General features: G+C 48.8%; 6 protein-coding genes across 6 annotated transcripts; 5 read left to right on the forward strand and 1 right to left on the reverse strand.

Moving 5' to 3' along the window:
• Nucleotides 1–2908: 2908 nt before the first annotated feature.
• Nucleotides 2909–5557, reverse strand: F9C07_2228147 (putative C6 transcription factor; the record flags this gene model as incomplete). The annotated part of the gene is made up of 5 exons (XM_071509815.1): nucleotides 2909–2986; nucleotides 3036–3122; nucleotides 3191–3495; nucleotides 3557–4841; nucleotides 4907–5557. The coding sequence occupies 5 exons, from the start codon at nucleotides 5555–5557 to the stop codon at nucleotides 2909–2911; spliced, it is 2406 nt and encodes an 801-aa protein (XP_071365846.1).
• Nucleotides 5558–6127: 570 nt separating this feature from the next.
• On the forward strand, nucleotides 6128–7800 carry F9C07_1095529 (sucrase/ferredoxin domain protein). Its single transcript, XM_041288249.2, has 2 exons — nucleotides 6128–6987; nucleotides 7041–7800. Exons 1-2 carry the CDS (start codon nucleotides 6697–6699, stop codon nucleotides 7614–7616), a joined length of 867 nt encoding a protein of 288 aa, XP_041140633.1. The 5' UTR covers nucleotides 6128–6696; the 3' UTR covers nucleotides 7617–7800.
• Nucleotides 7801–7983: 183 nt separating this feature from the next.
• On the forward strand, nucleotides 7984–10022 carry F9C07_2199858 (DNA replication regulator sld2; the record flags this gene model as incomplete). The annotated part of the gene is made up of 3 exons (XM_041284040.2): nucleotides 7984–8125; nucleotides 8208–9556; nucleotides 9885–10022. 3 exons carry the CDS (start codon nucleotides 7984–7986, stop codon nucleotides 10020–10022), a joined length of 1629 nt encoding a protein of 542 aa, XP_041140632.2.
• Nucleotides 10023–10697: 675 nt separating this feature from the next.
• F9C07_1096028 (uncharacterized protein) lies at nucleotides 10698–13783 on the forward strand. The gene is made up of 7 exons (XM_041288248.2): nucleotides 10698–11384; nucleotides 11454–11501; nucleotides 11564–11745; nucleotides 11799–12067; nucleotides 12120–13557; nucleotides 13634–13686; nucleotides 13744–13783. Exons 1-5 carry the CDS (start codon nucleotides 11003–11005, stop codon nucleotides 13180–13182), a joined length of 1944 nt encoding a protein of 647 aa, XP_041140630.2. The 5' UTR covers nucleotides 10698–11002; the 3' UTR covers nucleotides 13183–13557; nucleotides 13634–13686; nucleotides 13744–13783.
• Nucleotides 13784–14058: 275 nt separating this feature from the next.
• On the forward strand, nucleotides 14059–15183 carry F9C07_2102200 (Clr5 domain-containing protein; the record flags this gene model as incomplete). The annotated part of the gene is made up of 2 exons (XM_041288247.1): nucleotides 14059–14189; nucleotides 14244–15183. The coding sequence occupies 2 exons, from the start codon at nucleotides 14059–14061 to the stop codon at nucleotides 15181–15183; spliced, it is 1071 nt and encodes a 356-aa protein (XP_041140629.1).
• Nucleotides 15184–16485: 1302 nt separating this feature from the next.
• Nucleotides 16486–19009, forward strand: F9C07_2279612 (putative OPT peptide transporter Mtd1; the record flags this gene model as incomplete). The annotated part of the gene is made up of 3 exons (XM_071510380.1): nucleotides 16486–16711; nucleotides 16756–16923; nucleotides 16982–19009. The coding sequence occupies 3 exons, from the start codon at nucleotides 16486–16488 to the stop codon at nucleotides 18910–18912; spliced, it is 2325 nt and encodes a 774-aa protein (XP_071365847.1). The 3' UTR covers nucleotides 18913–19009.
• Nucleotides 19010–19214: the final 205 nt, after the last annotated feature.

Raw genomic sequence — 19214 nt, forward strand, 5'->3', positions numbered from 1 at the left:
TGTTATTAGTAGTAGGACTCATACCAGCTTGCTTCCATTTCCAGTGCCTCGACCTAATGCCTGTATCACGGAATTGCTTCAAACAGAACTATTAGAGCCAACCAACCATGTAAATATAGGTCTTTCATACTCCAATAACCTAATCCATTCAAAGATTGACACTATAACATTGAGCAATTGCCCCAGCTCCGCACTATGACGTTCCTAAATTACCCCAAAATCGCACTAAACGACCAGAATTGGGCACATCATTTATACAGAACCGAAGTACAACAACATACACCGACTTCCAATGCCGACATTTCAACAACTGCAACCACATGCCTTGCAATTCCCCTGACCACAATCACTATTGTCGCTACCGGGGACACAATCAGAGACCTGAGAACAGGACTTCCATTCCCCCTTACCCCAGTTTTTAGCTAGCCAACACCATTCCCCATTCGGGCCACATTGCTTCCAGCACCACCTGCTATCCGAGCAGCCATAAGGTGATCTAGTCCAGCAACTCTCAGGAGCGAATAGGTCTTTCGCTGGAGGCGACTTGCCGTCGACATCTGCGGGACCTTCTTCTCTAGGAGTTGCGGTTGAGAGAATTGTGGTGGCTTTGGTGACGATGAGGATGAGTCCGAGATTGAGTTTCATGGTTCTTTGCCTGGCTAAGGTTCTGTAAGGTTAGAATGTTGGAAATGAATGGGAGGGAAATTGTCTGACCTACAGGGGATGTATCGGTTGATTTGGTAGTAATAGTAGCAATCTGTAGAGCTCTAGTAATGATAGGTCTTGGGTAAGTGTATGGAAGATTCTCTACAGGCTAGAAGAGGTGTAGAGCTTATATAGCATTTCCCCCCTGTGTCTATTTGATAACTCGTGCCCAACCCTACATTCTACTTACATCTCTTCAGCGAGAAATATAGCCGGTTATTTCAGTGATATCCGAATCCACTTGACTTACTCAATAGGAGGAGTAAGTCTCAACAGTGACAGTGTAAAATAGTGAACCGGACTAAACTCCGCCTCCTCATACGCTTAACTTGCACAACCACAGCTATCTTCGAACCACCACGCAGGCTTATTGGTTTCCGGTGAACACAAACTTGGCAGTCGACCGCCCTTGTCTACCCTGACCGAGACTCAGAGGCCACTATTCTGCTGACATGCATCCATTTCACTAGATTTCAATGTCGACCAAGCTCTAGTAACCGGTACAGCTACCCCTCTCGATACTTACGCATAACTGGGAGATGGAGTATATGCTGTGTTCTATTGTCAGTGGCTGTACATAAGATCACGTCGTAACGCTGGTTGTCATAAATTATAATACACGAGGTTGGATGTCACCCTGTCGTCTATGGCATGTCATGTGTCTGTCAGTGATACCTAGATCCTACCATTAATACCACCATCGGCGTAGAGAAATAATTTGACTCCTTGATTGCTTCAGGTAATCATCGGACCGTTCCATGAATGCAGAAGATCCTAGTGTGAAGGCTCTAATCACTGATTGCAACAGGTTCTTAAGTTGGAACGTTCCTTACTCACTACACTAATTGAGATGTCCCTATTCATCTTGGAGGAGCGTGACACAAGGCTGAAATTAGCTACCTCTTTATACCTATGTAATGAAGTCTAGACATCATGTCAAAGTTACCATCTAGTGTTGCATCTACAAAGGAATCTCAAAACGAAACCAAAAATATATTTTTCCTTTATGGTAGCACACACTGTCATTGAACCTACTCTAGACCGTTTCTAGCCCTCGTACCATGACATATAGTCGGTACATGGTGAAGTGTGTGGTACATGTAGAACAAGTATGAAGCAGGCATTTCATGCTGGGGATCAGGTGTTCAAAGCGCGACCTTGAAGCTATTGGCGTTTTGGTCGAGTGGGATTGAGATTCACATACTCCACTTACCTTAACAACCCCGGGAACAAGACGTAACCCTAATCACGTCAACGTGCCAGGATTAAGACATTGCCTGCCATTGGACTAGCATACCTATGACCTATAGCTTGACGTGGACTAAATCGATCTACTTCTCTAGTTGGGGGATCTAGCAGGGTTGAGGTTCCTCCCGTACGCGGGTCATGATTACTCGCATACGCCCTAAAACCAACAGGTGGTGGGCTTTATTATGAGATGTGCTTTGGTCTGGCCAATATGTTAAGCCCCTGACACCCTACCAAGTACTACTTTAGTATAGATTAAAATTGTGACAGGTTAGTGTTAAAAAAGGCTATAAATATGTATAATGGGCGCTCGGCTATAGTCACACGTGGGATTAAATATAATCCAACATCAGAAATGGTGCGAGAAACCTAGTTAAGGAACCTAGGTACGACGGTACGAGGGAAGATCCAGTATATTGGTTGGCTAGACTTATTATATCAACAAGTACTGGGATAAAAGACTGTAACTTGAAATTGTGTGGCATATATGTTTCTTCGCCGAAGCAAGAGTATCGGCAAAAAATTAGCTGGCCGAATAATCATTCATATCCGCTAGTAACGTAGACTAGCCGTTGTATTATGCCGTGTGATGTAATCAATTATCATATATTTGTACATCCGGTCAGATAGCAGTACAGTTGCGCCCATACAGTTCCCCTCCGAGGACAGATATACCTTAGAGACGATGTTCAATTGCCGTAGATTAATAGACAGGAGTGTATCGCATTAGATCGGTATCCATGTGCCTCGTTGATATATTGTCTTGTCTTTCGATAGACGAAGCGTCAATAGCATAGCTGCGTGACTCGCAAACGCTTTTGTTGAGTAGGTTGTCATTGCTGAGAAAATGACACAAAGCTAGTTGCTAGCTGGATTCCAATAGGCAGTGGTTGCAATAGATTTTGTGTGCGCCAAAATTTGATCATTGAGCTTTTTGAGTGGTATCTACTACATATTAATATCCTTCGAATGTGATGCCCGTAAGGTCCCCCCAGTCAAACGCGTCGAGGAAAGGATCTAGTTCCCCAGACTGCTGCTATAATCTTAGCAAAGTTCATTCGAACGATGACTATTAATCTTACCGTGATGCCAAAATTTGTTGGTGGTAGCATACTCATATTAGGAACGAAAGGCTGTGCCATCCCAGAGCTCGGGTTCAAAACTGGGACCTATGCCCAACACTTAGAGTTAGAGACTCTTCTGCCTAACAAGCAATAGAAGTGGTGGCACCACTAACCTGGCTGGTTTTGAAACCTCCCATGCCCAATTCGCCCAGATGATCGCAGTTGGCATGTCGCGTGAAAAGTGTTTGAGCGAAAAAGATTACTCGATCCACAACCTCCTGCTTGTAAACAGTCGCCTGCGCCGGCCATAATCTTGCCTTCACTAAAGCTAAGATTGTCGACATGAAGAAGTACTCCTTGGCGCCTTTCACCACAAGTAGGAGTTGCGCCTCCAGACAGGTCAAGGTCATCTCCGCTAACGTGATCAAGGACTCTGGCAGACCGGGAAGTGTCAGGGGTAGAGACGATCGAGAAGAAGCTGTGGTGTTTTAGCCTAATTCTATAGTTCTATCCAGAGGCTGCGTTTGCTTATAGCCTACCTTGACTGTTGGTGCTGGCGTGAAGTAATTGACACACTGAGCAGTAGGCCTGCACGGTCCAATCACCGAGAATGGAGAGGGATAGCTGTCTCGAGGTCTCATGTAGCCGTCTCTGTGTAGACAAAATCATGGTGGCCACTTCTAGGCGAGTGCGAGATGATGGTGCAAAGAGGGTTTCCTTTGGAGCTTCGATGGCAAATGGCGTGTGGATAGATAAAAGGCTATGGCCAATCTTGGTTTGTAGGAGAGATTCTATCAGGATAATTTTGTGCTGCGTCTGTAAATCTTCCCCTTCCGATGCCGTCCAGGAGGGAATTTGTGAAAGATATCTATTCAGCTCCCAGTCCATATGAAGTATGTCTTCATAGCAACAGCTTATTCGCGGAGAATGCATCAATTTGCACGCTTTGAGTCGCAAGGGAAGGGACTGTATCAAAACGCATTGGAACGAGCAGTCAGTCATCTCACTTAGTGGCCTTTCAGCCGGGAGCTCTTCGCTGCTCTCCTGTAGTTCATTATCGTTGAGGTTGAGCGCTGGAGCCGTATCATAATCTCCGTATTGCAAGGAAGGCGGCATCCCTCGCTCAAGCGAAACCTCCAGATCAAGCTCGAGAATCGTCGTCCATATCCGCCGACGCATCTCCTTGTTGAACGGAGAAATTTTGGTGTACCTGCTAGGATCTCGATGGTACCCTGCCAACATAGCTTGCTTGATTAGTGTCCCCGTGTCAAGCCAAGCCTTGCTGCGCTTCATTCCATGGGCGTTCTTCGCAATAAGTAGTAGAATATAGAGCCGAAACGCCATAATGTCAGGTCTCTTGATGTGAGAGTTCTCAATCCATCTTTCCGCATGGAGGACCCACTCTATTGCCGTGTAGCAAGTCAAGTCGGATTCATTATCGTTTTTTAGCTGTAGTGTATCAAAGTCTGCCAGATTCCAAGCACAGGCCAGAACCAGAAGAAGTTGAACCACGAAGCGAGGGGATACAAAATCCGGGTTATCCCGTTGTGCCCAGAATTCATCGAGCTCCTTGAGAAACGACGGAACATGAAGGACACGGTGAGTAGCTTCGAAATAGGTCAGATATAGCACGATTAAGTCATCCACCACACGGCGAGACGGGAGCATCTGGGTAAGTGATAGAGTCGTAGGTTCTGGGAAGGGTGTATTGAGAGGCTTCCGCTTCCAGAGGCCTCTCTTCACCCTCGCCAGGTCGGGTCGCAGTGCGGACAGTTGTGGGCTGGCGACTCGTATCTCCTCCGCAAACGATTTAATATCAGGAAACTAGGAGTTCCGTTAACTGTGATCCTGTAACGCTACGAGATGCATGTGATTGGAGCATGACAAACCTGAGCGATCAGATTGGCGAAGATACCCGACCCGTTGAAGCGGGTCTTTGTTTCTTTTCCTCGCATCATGATTCTGGGAGAGATATCGAGCTGTTGCGAGGGAGACGCGGGGCCCTCATCGTCCCCGAGACGATGCAATGGCGCTGCATGATGACTTACACCAGCAGGATGTTTCGAACGGTGCAGCAACTCGGTATTCACGTACGGCTCCTGGTTGACAGCCGCCTTCGGGGCACCCAGGACAGTCTCCAGGAAACGGTCCCGTTTCTCTAGGGCGGGACGCGTATCCGAAGAAGTCGGTTGAGACCGAGTTAGACTTGAGCTTAACGCCGAGTCCGGGGCAGGGTGAGCCCGAGCAAGATGCGCGGCTTGAGAGATGGTGGTAGTACTAGTGGGACCGCGCTCGGAGAAAGCGGGCGTAACAACCGTATTGGGTTGTTGCCAGAGGAATTCTTTCTCATAGGTGCAATTGATGGCGGTCTTGCTGCTCTCACAACGGCTACACATAGGAAGCTTCCTATCACAGCGGAGCTTTCTGCTACGGCACTGCACGCAGGCCATCGTCCGTCGGCGCCTCTTGCGCACCCGTGGCTCCGGTTGAGGCTCCGGGTCTGGAGCCCCTAGCGGTGGTGGTGGTGGGACATCCGTCATGATCGCGAGGGTTGTCAAACAATTGGCAACTGCGCAAATCTATGAAAGGTGGACATCTTAGTCCTTTTGCTGGACTTTTCCTGCTTCTTTTGCTGGGGTCCTCGGTCAGAACTAACTTCCCGGGCGTACATTCGGTTCAGTCGGAGATCTTGTGTATTTGATAAGCAATTTCAACTCGCTGGCTTACGTGTTGGTTGGCCCACCCGGTCATCATCTCCGTTTCGGGGAAAAATCCACCGGTTATTACCGTCTTCGAGACTGGTACTGAGTATGTATTCCGGTTGTTTGGGTTGTTATTTTTATCTTTTGACGGGTTGTTGTTTCTGTGTAGCCTGATTAGGCCCCGACATTGTTTGAAGATCATAATCGATCTGATGTGTAACTGAAACCCTGGTGCCTGAAAAGCGGTAACAGAAGGAAGAAAAGAGGAAGAAAAAGGCTTGAAAAGGTTAAGCTCAAGTGGGGTCAAATTGACCCGATTCAGGAACCGCAGATTCCCCATGCGGCATGGGAGTATTCTTCTTCTTTCAGACCTACGGTATATAAATGTACTCCGTACACTGTTAAATACGGAGTATGTACCGTCCAGACTCCAGACCCCTAACTGCTTCTAAGAATATTCTAACTCTATCTTGAGTCCATACATTGCGGCTGTGCCCGAATCAACTCCACATGAGAGTTCCCCAGAAGCAACCAAGGATAGTACATACTACGGAGTACTCAGACCCCTTATCAGGGGCAGAGATTTGTAGATCCAAAGTCCATGGTCCAATTTTTCAATCAACAAGATCCACGTGCCATAGAGGCCTTGGCATGTTACCTATCATTAGGCTAACACAATGGTAGTCTCTATAGCTTAGAAGAACTATAACTATGACTCAAGTAAAATGACCTCACGAGGCAACAACTTAAATTATTATCACTTATGACATGCCGCTTAATCATTGGCGAAGGAGTCACCTGTTATGCAAAAGGATTTCGGAGATAATGCTCGGGTCTCGGAAATTCGAGCACCTCCGAGCTAGTATATACTACATCAAACAGTCAATCATTACCCTGACTCAGTTTTCTAATATATTCTGAGATTCATCTCATACTTAGAATCACCAAGAAAACAAACGAACAAAGAAAAGAAAAACATGTTGCGATCACTCCTCTCGCTCGGCAGTCGCAACGCCGACTATATCTTCCCCACGGTGGATCCAAAACAAGACGGACCGAACTGCAAACTAGATTGTGCCGATTGTACGGTACACTTCCCGTCGAAAGTGAAGGTCGAGAACTCCCGGGTACTCTACGGACACATCAAAGAGTTTCACACGCATGTCTTGGTCGCCACTGGTAAATCAGGCTGGACAGAGAGGGTCGAGAATGAAAAGGGAAGCTTAATGGAAGCTTTCGACAGCAGCTCGAACAAATCCAAGCATGGGGTATGTGAATTCACCAAGGACTACACTCTTTTCATATGATCTAATAGAACTAGCGGATTATGGTCTCGGCATCGAACCTCAATAACCCGAACCATGAGGCAGATGGCGAACACCAGACTACGCAAGGGACTACCGTACTGCTGCTACCTTCATTCATTTTTGTGGATTCAGTAACCACTAGCGATGTCAGAGAGGTGGTTGACTGTTTCATTGATGCTCCCAAAGGACAACCAGTTGATTCCCGATTGTCTTCTCGACCATGCCAATACGATTACGTGGTACTTCTCTGCTCTCACAGACGGCGAGATGCCCGATGTGGAATCACTGCCCCGTTAATTAAGAAAGAGTTGGAGCGACATCTGCGACCCCACGGGTTATATCGTGATGCGGATGACGAACGCCCTGGCGGTGTCGGAATCTTCTTTGTTTCCCATGTGGGCGGCCACAAATTCGCAGCCAATGTTCTGATTTACCGAAAACAGGCCGAGCAAATGATTTGGCTAGCAAGAGTCAAGCCAGAACATTGTGAGGGAGTGGTCAGCTATACGATCTTGCAGGGGAAGGTGGTTCACCCTGAGTCTCAATTAAGAGGAGGGTTTGACAGGCAACGAGGATTGACGAGTTGGTAGCGACGAGATGGCATATGGTTTTCTGTGGTTGAGGACTTTTGAGGTTGTTATAGTGTAAAATTATATTAATGGGACAATGATAATGATGGTATGGATGTCAAAACTGCAAAGAAGAGAATCCAGAAGTAGACCCGAAACACGTTACGTCATAAAACACCGCGTTAATTGATTTCGCGCACGCGACAGAAAAGGAACCAACGGCGGGACTCCGATTACCAGTCCTGGCACATAAACCACCGTTACTACCGTTACTATTCGTCCTTTTACTACTCTGTACCACAATAACAAATATTGACATTGAACTGCCTTTGTGTATATTTTGTCCACTACCCTTACTCTTCTCCAATTCCCTTCACGACATGCGATAATGGCGAGTCTCGACGTCTCCGATATCGCGGCGCAGTCAGCGCAGCTCCGTGCAGAACTAAAGGAGTGGGAAAGAGCTTTCGCCGCCGCAAATGAGGGGAGAAAAGCGGAACGGAGTGATATCAAGCAAGCGCCTGAGATTGGTATATAACTAATCACCCAGTCACCCTGCAACTCTCTTCTTCTCTTGCTAGTGTCATGAGCTAACTTTCCTGTCCGTGCCAGCGGCCAAGTATAAGGAATACTCTCGATTGAAATCGCTAGAGAAATCAGTGCGATACGAGAAGAAACACAACCCCAACTCTGTTAACTTAGAAGAACGTCCCAAGAAACGCAAGCATGCATCACCCCCTGGATCCCATGAGGCCCGCCTTGAATCGACGCCGCGCAAAGCGGCAAAAGGACCTTTCACAACCCCCTCTAAGCCACGCGGGCATCCATCTGAATTCGACCCTTACGATTCTCCGTCAGCGCTGCGCAGGCTTTTCAGTCCATCTACGCATCAACAGTCCTCGTCGCCGTTGAAGACAGCTATCGGACCCACCCCACAAAGAGACGGGAAGGCATTGGGTCTCTTTGACCTATTATCCGAATCGGGCGGGAGTACAGCAACACCCACGGCGGCAAGGCTGGCTAGTGTACGTGGAGCAGCGGCGCAAACACCGTCGAAGAGGAAAACACTAGATACCATTGCGGAGGAGGAGGAAGAGGAGGAAGACGGTCCTCGCGGTGACCGGACCCCTGCTTCCGCAAGCAAGAGTTATATGCTTTCGGCGTTATTTGCGACACCCACAACATGGCGTTACGCTACCATGATGGACAATCGAAACGATGCTATTCGTCGTGAGCCTTCACCTCAGCCAAGCGCTAACGACGCTGGTCAAGGAGCCCCAGAGTCAGAGACTCCAGCATTTTTGCGACGATCCAACTCAGCACGCTACGCTGCTTCAAACCCTAATGGCGAAGGTCTGAGCCCAATCAATGTACGAAAGCGACCCCGGTTTGTAGGCAAAGGACTGTCTGCTTTGGTACAAGGACTACGAGACATGGAAGAAGAACACCTAGATAATGAGTTGGATGTACTCCGCGAGATAGAAGCAGAACAAGCTGGCATGAACACTGAAGCGACTGATAGTCAGGCTGTCGAGCAGGACACAGGACCAACGTTCAAGAAGAAGGGTCAAAAACGAACTACACGCAGGGTTCGCATGAAGCCGGTTATCTCCAAGCCAAAACGCGAGTCACAGTTACCAGCGTCAGAGGATGAAGACAACACAGATAATGTGGATCAAAGTGATGACGAGCTGGCGGCGGTGCCAGAGACCCAACAGCCGGGTGCCAGTGGCGACGAAACCAATGGTGTTCCAGATGCTGCTTCGCTGCATTCAATATCAGAGCCGGAGCTTGATTCTGACTCAGATTATGAGGAGCAATCTAAACCCCCGGCGAGAAGCAAAAGCTTCTCAGAAAGGATAAGGGATGCTATTGGGGTTGTAGAGCCGCCACCGGCAGAGAAGCAGGAGAAACCCCAGCCTAAAGTGAAAGAGAAACAGACTAAGCCTCGCGAGAGGAAGGTCAATCCCGAGGCACATGCTAATTACCGGTCACTGAAACTTAGAAATAAGAATTCAAAAGGCAGAGGCGCAGGGCGCTTCGGTAGGAGACGATAAAACACCATAGCTACTAGCGCACACCAGCATCATTTATGAGAAACGACCACAGCATACTCAGAGATACCACCTTAGAGAGAATAATATACAGTTTGATTCTATATAACCGCTTTATATGCTATGTGATTCGTGACTTCGTCAATTTCGTCTAGAATGTTTTATGCGTGGCATAACCGTCAATCAGGGACATAACGGCCCCGTGCGTATTGTATTCTTCGCGCTTGAGCCATAGCGTCGCGAGATCTTTCCCCGTGTTGTGGTCTACGAGGAGGCGGTGGTCTTGGGACCCTCCCATGAACAACGCGGTCATTATTCCGGTATACCGGAGTCGTTGTACGATCGGACGGCCGAGGTTCTGGACGAGATCTGAATGAAGCTGACCTCCTGCTCGGATCGTCATACTGGACGTTGCGGTCCCAGTCCGATAGTGATGTATATGGGCTTCGAAGCCATGCCTGCAACTCATGCAAGAACAAGCGCGCATTATCTCTGCCAAGAAAATCCTGCAACAGAGACTCCGCTTGCCCAGCGCTGCCTTTAATGTCAACGGTACGAAGAATCGCAATAATATACTCCAACAAGAATTCAGCATTACTTCCCCGGCGGCTTTCGAGTCTTGCCTGCCCCGGACGAGCCACTGAACTCTGGCTCGAGCCTGCCTCTGTACGGTGTAAAAAGTCGAAGACTTGCAGTTCCCTCCGTATCCAAGTACGAGCGCGCGAAACAAGCCCCTCATCATTCTTGAACTTGTCCGGTGTCAGTTCCTGGTATTGCGAAAGGCGATTCGATCCGACCCTCAGGGAATAAAGCTGGTGTCGGTAGACATGTTGTCGCCGGCTCACCTCATCTTCGCGCGAAGGTGGGTTTTGATGTTGAACGTGTGGGCGGGGACGACGCGGACGACGATAGATACAATTTTGACGGGATAAAGGCGTGGTGTGGGTTGGGAGGGCTTCTGACGGAGCTTCTAATCGATGGACCTTCAGGCCTTCGGGGTTATCTAGCTCATACTCTACCGCGGAAACGTCACTCTTGCCTAGACTTCGAATTAGAACAGAACCTTGCAATTCCTGAAGTAGGATCATACAAAGTGGACAAATTCGACGGTTTTCTAGCCAGCTCAGAAGGCACAAAAAGTCGTAATTCGCATGCCTGCAGGGAAGCGCGACGGCCGGTTCTGAGATCAGTTCCAGACAAATGACGCACGGGTTGGCCACGCTGCCATCCGCTTCCTCCTGTGCTACCTCCTCCAGCGTTTTCTGCATGATTTCCTGCTGCAGGTCGACATTATCTGGTGTCTGAGGGGCCTCTGATGGGCCCGCGATCGTAGATTTCTCCCAAGTGTCGTTCATGGGGGTTCTCCAAGGGCGGTCCATCGTGGCAGTCGGAGGGTCGTTGGCGGAGGTCACGTTGCGGTCGGCTGCTGTCATGGCAAAAATTCCACCACGAACCTTTGATCCTCGTTCTTCGACTCGTACAACCGGTCGCCGTCACCAACACAGCAAGTGTACGCTTGGCGACGGAGATGTACTAACGGGTTCAGTGGTTCCGGGAAATTTTAGAGGTCAGCGCAACAACATGAAGTCTGCAAGAGCCGTGGTAGCTGCGAATCACTCTGCCGCAATGGCGCGCGGCCAGCCAAACGGGTCACTGGCCCAGGATTATCAACGCTCCCCTTCACGCACTATTACAGGTTTAAGACGGTGGTCAATTATCAATCGAGATCTACCACGTGAGTTATCGTTTGCCTGCACTTGATAGCTTTTGACAATACTAAATTGTTGCCTCATCCGCACAACAGCCGTGTCCCATGTGAAAGCGATCCACGTCTACGACTTTGATAACACATGTAAGACTATACAACAACATGATGGGGATCACCATACGTGCCTTGGTGTTAATATCGTTCAGTATTTCATAGCCCTCTCCCTAATCCGCAGTTGTGGAATGGACCGACCATCGGTTTCCTTCAAGCCTACGAGAGCTTCGCAAACGGGGGATGGTGGCATGACCCGAATCTACTTGCTGCCACTGGGGAAGGTGCTGAGAAAGAAGAACTGCGGGGCTGGGAGGGATGGTGGAATGAGGAAATCGTGCGGCTCACGTACACTGAACTAAGACTGGCATGTTGACTGATAGGTCGTAGGTACAATTGGTCAAGCTCAGCATGCAGCAGAAAGACGCTCTGACAGTGCTACTCACTGGCCGAAGCGAGGGCGGGTTTGCAAGCCTTATACGGCGCATAGTGGACAGTAGGAAACTGGAGTTTGACCTCATTTGCCTCAAGCCAGAAGTTGGACCAAACAGCGAACGGTTTTCAACCACCATGGAGTTCAAGCAATCTTTTCTTGAAGACCTCATTCTCACATATAACCAGGCCGATGAAATACGTGTTTACGAGGACCGTGTGAAACAGTGAGTGCGATGTTCATCTATGTACCGACTTTTGCCTTTAACGCGAACATAGTGTCAAACACTTCCGAGAGTTCTTTGAACAGCTGAACCGGAGGTTTCAGACTGCGCAGAACCCCTCTCCCCGAAAAGCAGTTAATGCGGAAGTGATACAGGTAGCGGAAGGAGCTGTATTTCTGTCGCCAGTGATTGAAACAGCCGAAGTACAACGTATGATCAATTCTCACAACGATGCTGTCCGCAACCGGTCAGCCAATGGAACAAAGTCGCCGTATGGCCCACTGTGCATTAAGCGCACCATCTTCTACACCGGGTACCTCATATCCAATGTGGACTCCAGTCGTTTGATCAGTCAAACACTGAACCCAATGCTGCCCTCGGGGCTTGCTGAATCTAATGACCTTAAGTACATGGCTAACAGTATACTAATCACGCCTCGCCCTGCGCCTCGGTCAATTCTAGACAAGGTTGGCGGTCTTGGCAAGAAGCTCAAGTGGAAGGTTACCGGCACTGCAGTCTTTGAACATAGAGTCTGGGCTGCTCGGTTAACCCCCGTCCCAGCAACAGAGAAGTATTACACAGAAAACCCACAGCCCGTGGTAGTCTTAGCGGTGCGCAAAGGTGCCCGTCCTATTGACGCTGGCAAAATACAAAACTGGCATCCTGTGCCTGCTGATAAAGCTTTCACCTTCGAAACAGTCGTTGGCGAGAAAATGGTTTTGCGTGTTGAAGAACAAAATCCCCATGAAGGAGAGTGGGAAAGTCAGTTTTTGAATAAGAATCACAAGAGACGTCACCAGCAAGATCGTGACGAAGACACTTCATACCATGGCCAAGAAGGCTCGTCATCAGGAAGGCCAGCAACCTATAACCCACGGCATGGTGGCCGCTATCATGACGACGGACCTCGCCGTGGCGGATCATATCGTGGACGTGGACGTGGGTCCGGTCCCAGAGGCAGAGGTCACCCAAACCGAGGCGGGCAACGTGGGAGAGGCCGTGGGCGCGATGCTGGACCTCCGCAAGGCTACAGATCGTTAGACGATCATACTGGATATGATGGACCGTATGAAGAAAAGCCCGGGCCTGGCAATGGTGGCCCTGTGATGAACTATTAGGTTGACGTTCAAATACCCTCGCCATCTATTAAGCTTGCAACCCTTCGATTTGTGTTAGCATCATTTACGATGTCCATATATCGTTGATAGTTGTTCCTCTGGGCGCTTGTATGATTTTACATGCTCATTCTCCAGACATACATACACCTATTGGGCCTGAAAAATAATAGCAATCAGTACTCTGTTCAATAGCTTGTTCTTATACCCTATGGCATTCGCTGTCCTACCTTCACACTCGTAAGAGGTTGGCTCGAGGCACGTGTTGGCCATGTGATCCACCCGCTACTTCTTTTCAGATTCCATCTTTCTTCTGGCATTGGGATGCTTGATGTTCAGACCGGGTCAATGACAAGCTTGATACGACAACATATTTAGGTACAGTGGAGACGCCGTTATAGTTTCATTTGATATTTTCACATATATATAAAATACTAACACCGGCGACGGTAAGTCTTGCAGATTTGACTGGAATGATTTAAGCGAGGAAGAGGGAGATAACAGAATGTGTGGACTCATTGGCATTAATCCCGGAAAAATGTGGCTGTGGATAACTAGCGGCAGCGGCGGACTCTTAATGGATTCAAGCCTCCTGACGAATACCATGTTGGTTTGCGGTGCACTGCTCAGCCTTTTCTCAGGCCGGTGTGGGGTTCTATCTCAACTTGGCAGAGGCCACTATTAGTATTGTTCCCGCCGTGGTGTCTCAGCATTCAAATCCCAGCGACTACTACGGGATTCTCTTCTACAAGCGTCGAAATCAATTCTCAAGACCTTACAATAATCGTGCCAAAGCCTGGTTCCTGTCCCACCCCGCACTACGCACTAAGGCAGCCACCCAACCTTTTAAGTCGTCAGGCTAAGTCACTCTGAGACAAGATGTCGACGACAAAGTGGGCTACAGAGGCGGACTTCGCCGAACATAGGGCAACAATCACTAGCCTTTACCGTCAGAAGCCTCTTGTAGACGTCATGGAACACATGCGACGAGAGCATCATTTCCAAGCTACGTAAGACAGACGTTTGCCTCTATCGCCATGTCTGCTGAGTCATTGAATTCACAGAGCGCGTATGTACAAAGCGCGGCTGAAGAGATGGCATGTTACCAAGTACGTCAGGTATCATACAGACGATGCCCAGTGCCAGATGAGCAAGACACCACATGCACCCGTAGGCGACGCTGCTCGGTCCATAGCCTCCCGACGACCTGCGCTGCCGACTGTGGCACCAGGTCTTGGAGCACCAGTTCAGCAGCAGAAAGTACTGGACTGTCTTAAGATTCTGGGCAAGTATGTCGATGGAAACTCAACCAACGGGCGGTGGCAGACATCACCTACATTCATGGCCTCACTTCAGAACAGCGACTGGCTGGCACAGATCACCACAGTAGCAATTCTTCTGAAAGGCAGACAGGTGCAGACAGGCTTTCAACTCCTCGGCGGCTGCTTTGATACGTACAAAACCAATCTAAAGGCTGAAAGCCCCTTGCTCACCTCTGAGACTTTTATGGCCGCTTTCCAACTTATGAGCATCTCACCTGGCTTGGGATGGTCATTCCTAAAGTACACCTGCCAGCTGAGCGGCATCGTTCTAGAAAAGTCGCACCCATTATTTCAACTACTATCAAAATATCTAACCTTGGATAGCGAAGCATTCGCCAACTGTAGCGACCTATTCCTGGGTTGCTTCCTCGACCTGATGAAGCAACATCTCTCCGGCTGGGACGATTCCCACCGCGACGCACTGTTACTGACAACCGGTCGCATGTTCTTGCTCAGCCTCACCACGTTCTCACAATATCAAGAATTCACACGGATGTCCAGGAGCGACGAGGCAATGCCATTATTAGGCCATCAGCACGTGCTACAATGCGACAGTGGTGAGTTGCCACCCGCGCCTACGCGATCAGAGACACTTTCGCTCTATCCCCTTCATCCAGCACAAATCAAGGTGATGAAGCAGGAGCCAGGAGGAATCGATTACCTGTCTTTCGAGATGCTTTGATGTCTGCACTCTGGTAAGAACTAGTGGATAACCTCTAGCGATGCATGCACGGTATTTTCCTGCGGGTTTTTCTGGTGGCCAATCATCTAATCAGCATAACCACCATTGAGTTAGAATCTGACTCAGTTACTGTCAGTGATCTTCTAACGGATGAGTGACTCGGTAGTTCCCTTGGATTATAATGTGTTAAGGTAGCTAGTGTACATACGCTACTAATAGTAGACTAGTCTATTTTTTGGCACTCAGCTGATATCAGGAAGTGCTTTACTTCAAGAGCAAGTCCAGTTGCACAGTGAACGATCCCTAGGGTCCTCGGCAGACCTCGAGGTGCGAGTGCCGGCGAGGGTCAAGGTCTACACAGTAGTACACATGAACAAATGATGGACAGTATCATGTATTTCTTTGTAGATAACCTTATGTATTTCAATCGCATTATGCTAGGCGGCCTTCTTCACGATGTCTGTTATATAGAGCCTGTTAGCACAGGCCCCGTAAAGGGTGTTGTTTCAACTGTTTTGTTTTATACTGGGATACGTGAAAACGGCCAAGTTGGTAGATATCGGAGACTAAGCCAACCCAGATCGGCCTGTTGGAGGAATCTTTTAGTCATTGCAGGTTAGGTCTTTGGCACACGGATTCCTTAGTTCATCATAAGATTTGGATACTAAATTAGTGTTTTTTTCTCAAAGAGTTTAACTTTTCGGTTATAACATCAGTGATCCACCATTTCTTCTAGACGACGAACCCCGACTAGGTAAATTGAATTTCGGATATCCTCCCGACATGAACGTGCCCCGTGCCAGACTTCGGCAAAATAGACATCGGGAAAGAACCAATCCTGATGGTCAGAAGGCCCTCTTAACACGTTCTATTAAGGAGGAACACCATCTTAGGGCAAATGATTGTCATGGGAGTTAATCTAAAGCCGCGAGCTTAATTGGTCACGGGGCCGGGTGGGAACCAAGACTGCTGCACTACGGGGATTTCACCATTGCTACTAAATTCGCACCATTCATTGGATGTAACCGTGCCTCGACGGGCTTCTTATCATTCAACTTACGAATCGCACCATTGGGCTCGATAGCAGCACGATGGACAACGCGAAGGAAACCGGATGACCGATGGTCGCCGGTTATAAAATGCTGCATGTCTCAGTGGTTCCGTTCCACTCTCCCCGGAATATATATCAAAATGCGAGTCCAGTCCTATAGCCATAGTCTCTCCATTTCCGGGGCTATCTAAAACATCTCTTATCTTTCATTCCCTCCTGACCCGCCTTCTTCTCGCTTCGGCATCGCCAAAATGCCCAGATATGCGGAAGCTCCAGCAGATGGGAGTGAAGTCTCATCTGGCTCTCAATTGACAAAACGTGTCAATAAATCAGAAGAGCCGTATGAGACGGTCACTGAACAGAAGGCAACGGGTCACCCACGCGAAACGGATGGCGAAGATTCATTGGGATCTCGAGGTGACGACGATGTTTTGTACGTGAAGGGACATCCCGTCATCCGAAATGGTAATCGACTCTGTAATCTCAGGTTCCTGTTACTTACAGCTAACGCTTCGCACTAGGCGCTGATGTATCTAAGTTTATTGTATCCGTCCGAGACGACGGAGACCCTTCTCTCACCTTTCGTTCTATCGTCCTAGGTTCGGTGTTCACTGCGCTTTCGAGCGTGATCACCATGCTCTATGTCTTCAAGCCATATCAAGCGCAAGTGTCTGCAGTCTTTCTGCAGCGTAGGTCTCTCCCCTTTCGGCGTCTGTCCGTGATGTCTACTTACATACTTGTCTACAGTGCTCGTCTATGTTTTTGGTGAAGCATGGGCGCGTCTTACTCCTCGCCCTGATCGGTTCAAATGGAAATGGCTGCAGACAGTACTCACATTTCTTAACTTCGGTCAGCGCTTTACCATCAAAGAGCATGTGGTAGCCGCCCTGATCGCGTCGTCTGGAAATAACGGCCTCAATGGTGTGGAGGTCTATGCCGTGGAACGACTGTTCTATAATAGAGGTGTATCCGCAACGACCGCGGTCCTGGGAACCTTTTCTATGGCCCTTTGTGGATTTGTCCTAGCAGGTATCATGCGGCCGCTCATTATTTACCCTGGGGAGATGGTGTACTGGTCCACTTTACCCCAGGTGGTTCTCTATCAGAATCTTCATTTTGACCGGCGCGCCAACAAAGATCGGCTGACCAAGTTTGGCTGGGCCATGTTACTAACCGCTGTCTGGGAATTATTTCCCGCGTACATCATGACTTGGCTTTCGGGTTTTTCTATCTTCTGTCTCGCCTCCATGAACGCGCCAAAACACACTCGGACCATTTTCTCTACCATCTTTGGAGGCGCTTCGTCTAACGAAGGTATGGGCCTCTTCAACTTTTCGCTGGACTGGCAGTATATTCAGAGCACATACCTTTCGCTACCAATCAAGCAACAGCTGAACACTTGGATTGGTTACGTTATTCTGTATGCTGCTATACTCGGTCTATACTACAGCAATGCCTGGGATGCGAAGACCTTCCCGTTCATGTCCACGTCTCTTTTCCAGAGCAATGGCACACAGTTCTCAACGTCATCCGTCATAAATAGTCAGGGAACCATTGATTTCACAAAGCTCGAGGAAACAGGCCTACCTTCTTTGACTTCAGCCACCGTCTGGGGATACCTTACCCAGAACCTGGCCATCGGAGCTTTAATTACCCATGTTTTCATTTTCTACGGCAAGGATATGGTGCTCGCGTGGAAGCAGTCACGTAGCAGGACTCAACCGGATCCACACTATCAGGCGATGCTGAAGTATAAGGAAGTCCCGATGTGGTGGTACCTGGTTCTGTTCGTCCTGGCCTTTGTCGCCGGACTGATTGTCAACATCAAAGGCGAAACCACTCTCCCAGTCTGGGGCTACATCGTTTCTCTTCTTCTCGGTGCCTTCATTGCGCCCTTCTCCTGTGTCCTCTACGGTCTCTACGGAACCGGAGTGTCCACCAACCAGCTGTCCAAGATGGTGGCAGGTGCCCTTCACCCTGGCCGCCCCCTGGCCAATCTCTATTTCGCCAGCTGGTCCCACCAATGCATCCTTCTCTCCGTCAACCTAGCCAACTGGCTCAAAGTCGGACAATACACCAAAGTCCCCCACCGCGTCATGTTCGCCACCCAAATCTACGGCACCCTCCTCGGCGCAGCCTTAAACTACGTCGTCATGACCACGATCGTGAGCTCCCAACGAGAGATCCTCCTCGATCCCGTCGGAAACAACGTCTGGAGCGGCTCAACCATACAAGGCTTAAATTCCCAGGCGATCACCTGGGCCCTCGCAAAGGACATGTACGGCGTCAGTAGCCGCTATTTCATCGTGCCCCTCTGTCTAGTCATCGGCCTCGCCTTGCCCTTCGTGCACTGGGGTCTGGGGAAAGTGATCCCCCGTCTTCGAAAGCTACCGCTCAACACAGCGATTATTGTTTCGTACGCCGGTAATCCGTACTATGGAAATACGTCGTGGATTTGGTCGTCGATTGTCGTCGGCCTTTTCTCGCAGTTCTGGCTCAGACGTCGCCTGCCGGAGATCTATAACAAGTATAATTATCTGATTGGGGCTGCGATGGATGGAGGTTCGCAGATTATTATCTTTGTTCTTTCGTTTGCGGTCCTTGGAGCTGCTGGTAAGGAACGGCCATTTCCTACGTGGTGGGGAAATCCTCAGGGTAATCCGGATCATTGTTTGTAAATATCACTCATATGCTGTAGATATACTACATGTATATACATCACGAAGATAGGACACTTCTTTCCAGAATCAAAAGCACATAATTTTAAACCATGACTACTTCCAACTCATCCACTAAATACACACCATAGAAACCCCACCCTCTCTCATAAATTCTAACCCATATCAATCCACCCCCAAAAACCAGATTAACCACCTTCCCAATTCATACAAGCCAGTAATTCTCACGCTAGAAAATAGCCTTACGAAACCGTCTCCACATTTTCGGCTAAATTTCCACGCGACAAGAGGTCTAACCGTTC

The sequence above is a fragment of the Aspergillus flavus genome, chromosome 1 (assembly GCF_009017415.1).
Source record: "Aspergillus flavus chromosome 1, complete sequence".
NCBI classification, from domain to species: domain Eukaryota; kingdom Fungi; phylum Ascomycota; class Eurotiomycetes; order Eurotiales; family Aspergillaceae; genus Aspergillus; species Aspergillus flavus.